We start from the raw sequence: 4,080 nt of genomic DNA on the forward strand, positions 1-4,080 counted from the left end.
AGTAAATGTTCTTAGTTGCCATACACATTTCTCTTTTGTTCAATGAAATTATTAGAATTGCGAATCGTCTCCGGCGAGTGACGACGATCAGCTTTTGCCATAGATGATAGGTACCTATTATAATATAATATGTTGTCATCAGTTTTCGAGTTTTTGACTTCTTTGGATTACACGATACATTTTTTATTTCAAATTCCAAAACAGAATATTATTGGGAGTGTTTAAATCTATACAATGCAGAACACGGCACTCTGAGTATAGGCCATTTAGAGTTTTAGATACACTACTGTCGCGAGTCAATTTTTACGTCCGGCATCTAGCATTCTAGCAATATTGTTTTTAGTCTTAACGTTTTAACTATAATGTGTTATTTGTAATATGTATTTATTTATTTGTGGGATTATTGTATAATTTAGTTTTATAAAAAAGTAAGTTTTTATACATCAACTGTCAAAAGTAGCTGAAGTTAATTGTTATTAACGAGATGAATACCTTTATGTAACATGAAGACAAATATTTCCAAAAAAAAAAAACAAATGACGTTTGAATACTTGGCTTATAGAAAATAAAACCAAAAATTTGTTGGTATATTTTATGAACAACAGTAATTGACTCTAATGTAAATGCATGATAATAAGTAGAAATTATCAATGTTTTTTTTTTATAAGAAGTTTAATACCTGTCTCATACCGTTTGATCTGTTTTGTCACCTTTATTTAGATAAACATGTAAATAAACAATAAATAAAATATTTCTACATTTTAGCTATTGGTAAATTTAAAAGTACTTGCAGTGCTTGGACTTTTTTATTTAGCTGTATTGGATCAGCACCATCTAATACATTAACTTAACACCATTACAAAACAGTATTAATTTTTATACAGCAGATACCAACATTATATTTTAATGATATTTAAGCAGTCTTCAGCTTGACACTTTTCTTCGTACAAATAATAACATTTATCATATATGTTATCCGGATTTTGTCTCCTAAAACTAAATCCACAAGAATATTGTTAATGTGCTGGCATGGCTCTAAAAAATTGGTATAAAAATGAACAGAAGACCCATTTGAACTGAAAACCACAAAATACTATATTAATTTTATAGACTTCAAAAAGAAATTCGTGGATTTTTAACAAATAAAAAAACCTACACAATATTACATAGTATATTGTGATCTTTTTTATTATTATTTTGTCCCTTGTTTACCTACAATGGGCTATACCAAGGGCTATACAAGAAGTTAATTTATAAGTCCACTTTTAAACGCTGTACCAATTACAGTTATAACTGATAACCTAACGCAGTCAATCAAGAGAACAAGATTATTAAATTTGATAAACCTATTTATATCGGTAAATATACTTAACATTTTTATGTTCAACATTTACTAACACATTTTCTATATTTTGTTTAGAATTTTGTGTGCTCGATGTTTCCAAGACAAAAATGTATGACTATCACTATAATGTGTTTCAGAGACACTATATGGGGACAAGATTAGGTTTATGTATACTGATCAGTGTTGTAAAAAATACTTTTAAAAAGTATTTGAGTAATTACTCAAATACTTATAAAATAAAGTATTTAAAATACCACCCAAATACTATCTATAGTGAAGTATTTGAAATAATTTTCAAATACAAAACAAAAAAATCAATTTAATTCTGAATCATTCATAATATATTATATTAATCAAACATTTGAGTGTTGCATTTTAAGAACATTATTTGTTCAAAATGCTGATCCATCATATTTGATCTTTTTTTTGTTATTGTTGCACCACCAAAACTAAAAACTCTCTCTACTGATGCACTGCTAGGTAGTGGAATGTTGTACTTCACAAATAACTGAAAACTAAGTACAAATGTTTTTGTAATATTACTACTAATAGTACAAGAAGTTTTCAACCAATATTACTTTTTTGAGAGTGGGTAAATTATGCAAACATTCTAAATTCTTTGTTGGAGATGTGCCCAAATATCTATATCTATTTCATCACTAACTGTTGATTTTTCCTCTCGGGAATTTTGTGACCAGGTAAAAAAAGTAGATAAATTATCATTCATTCGGTTACCTTCTACATCATTATTGTCATTATCACTAGTATGTAAGTCATAACAGACACTTTTTAAATATTCTGGGGCCAATTATTTTATATCATTTTTAATCCATTATTTTTTAAAACGTGGGTGGAAGACTGCAGCATTAATTAAAAATTTGTCTATCAAATAATCGGCAAATCTTGTTTTCATACCTAAAAAACAAAAAAAATATCAATAAAGTTTATTTAGCTCATGAGTATATAAATGTAGGTACTACTACGCAGAAATATAAATATAAATAATAGATCAGCTGATTAAAATTTTACATTATACATCAGTAAGACTGTAAAAACTAAGAGACACTATATATTTAGTACTTAGTAAATAGTATTTACCAATAAAGTAAACCAAAAACAACTAAAATAAAAAGAAATTAAATGTGTACAATTTAAGCATGTACTTGGCTAAATAAGATTAATGTATTTAAAAAAAATTAATTATTACATACCATTAAGTATGGCAGTCACCAGAAGTTTCATATAGGTAATTAGAAACTGTTTGATCACTTGTCATTAATTCATATTTATAAATTAATCCTTCAATTGTAGATATGAGATGACCAAAGTACATGTTGGTATCACCCTGGAGTAAATCCAAGCTTATTGAAATTGGCCATATAATTGTTTGATATTGACACATGAAATCAATATCACTTCTATCAAATCTAGAAATAATCATAAAAAATTTAGATAAAATAATTAATAATATTTTAGGATTTACAATTTACCTGCCAATAGCCAATTCGTCTATTAATATTCTAAACTTAGGTTCATTATTTTTAATTAATTTATTAAGCAGCACCACTGCATCAAACAGTGAATTCCAATGTGTCTCGTTGGGTGTAATTAAATAAACACCAAGATTTTGTTTAACTAAATCAACTGACTTAGTAGAGCAACCTTCTTTGTTCCACAAAGCAGTAGACTTGGAAAAAGTGCTTCTTGACTGTTGTTTGTATGCAAGATTATATAAAGCTTTTTTAAAGTCCTAGAAAAAAACAAGTTATATAAATAATTATTTTATTTTGTATTTAATTTGTACAAATTTGTAATTAATAATAAAAATTAAACCAACATAATATATTGATATTTAAAATTGAAATTTGGGTATGGATCATAGAAAATAGTTAATGCCGATTATATTCATACTTATATCTTAGACTATTTTTTTTCATATATTTTTATCATTTAAATTGAAAAAAATTTAACTTTTAAATGTATTACAACTCATACAAATTTGATTATGATTATTAAGTGTTAAACCTACTATCTAATAGTTTTGATCACTATACTTACTCAAAATATATTCTTTTTGATAAAAATAATTTTAGTATTTTATAATTTAATCTTACGATTCTGACCTGGAGTGTCGCCAGTGGGCTGTAACCTTAATTGTTATCACTTAAGCTTATTATACATAATTTGTATAGATTGTTTAACTCAAATAAAGAACAAAAAAAAAAAAAAGTATTTTATAATTTAACTATATTAGGTTATCTACTTAAATAAATGTTTAATTACCATTGTTGCTATTAAATTTATTGTGTGTGCACAACATCGGTGGTGTTTTGGTAATACATATGGCAAATCATGGTCTTCATCATTTAGAATGTACAAGTTGATTGCGTCGATTCCTTCTAAATCATCAACAACCGTATTATTCACTAGCAATGTATCAGTATAATATAGTCATGTAGTCATGTAAATATCAACTACTTTTGTTAATGCTGCAACTAAAAACTATTTAATAAAACAAAAAATAAAAATAAACAGTACACATTCTTACTTTGACTAGTTAATCTTTTGCTGTTCAAAAAATCTTATAAAACTGGTTGTTTTTATGTGATTGTTTTAAAGAACTACCAGCATTATGCTTCAATGATCCATCATTGCATCTCTTTAAAGTGTTTTTGTTCGCTGCATTATCAACGTGATCAATTTTCTTTAATATAGTTGAATGTTGTGTCTGAAAA

At 26.2% G+C, this 4,080-nt stretch overlaps 1 protein-coding gene across 1 annotated transcript; it reads right to left on the reverse strand.

Moving 5' to 3' along the window:
- Positions 1-674: 674 nt before the first annotated feature.
- Positions 675-3,795, reverse strand: LOC111034453. The gene is made up of 5 exons (XM_022315711.1): positions 3,629-3,795; positions 2,836-3,095; positions 2,557-2,772; positions 1,924-2,260; positions 675-1,860 (listed from the first exon to the last, which is right to left on the reverse strand). Exons 1-3 carry the CDS (start codon positions 3,629-3,631, stop codon positions 2,559-2,561), a joined length of 477 nt encoding a protein of 158 aa, XP_022171403.1. The 5' UTR covers positions 3,632-3,795; the 3' UTR covers positions 675-1,860; positions 1,924-2,260; positions 2,557-2,558.
- Between the last annotated feature and the right edge of the window lie 285 nt (positions 3,796-4,080).

Source organism: Myzus persicae, unplaced genomic scaffold (assembly GCF_001856785.1).
Source record: "Myzus persicae strain clone G006 unplaced genomic scaffold, MPER_G0061.0, whole genome shotgun sequence".
Lineage (NCBI taxonomy): Eukaryota > Metazoa > Arthropoda > Insecta > Hemiptera > Aphididae > Myzus > Myzus persicae.

Excerpts from the sequence above, each read along its gene's own strand:
- LOC111034453 (XM_022315711.1), bottom strand. Across the intron at positions 2,773-2,835 it reads GACGAATTGGCTATTGGCAG|ATTTGATAGAAGTGATATTG; the intron begins GTAAATTGTAAA and ends GATTATTTCTAG.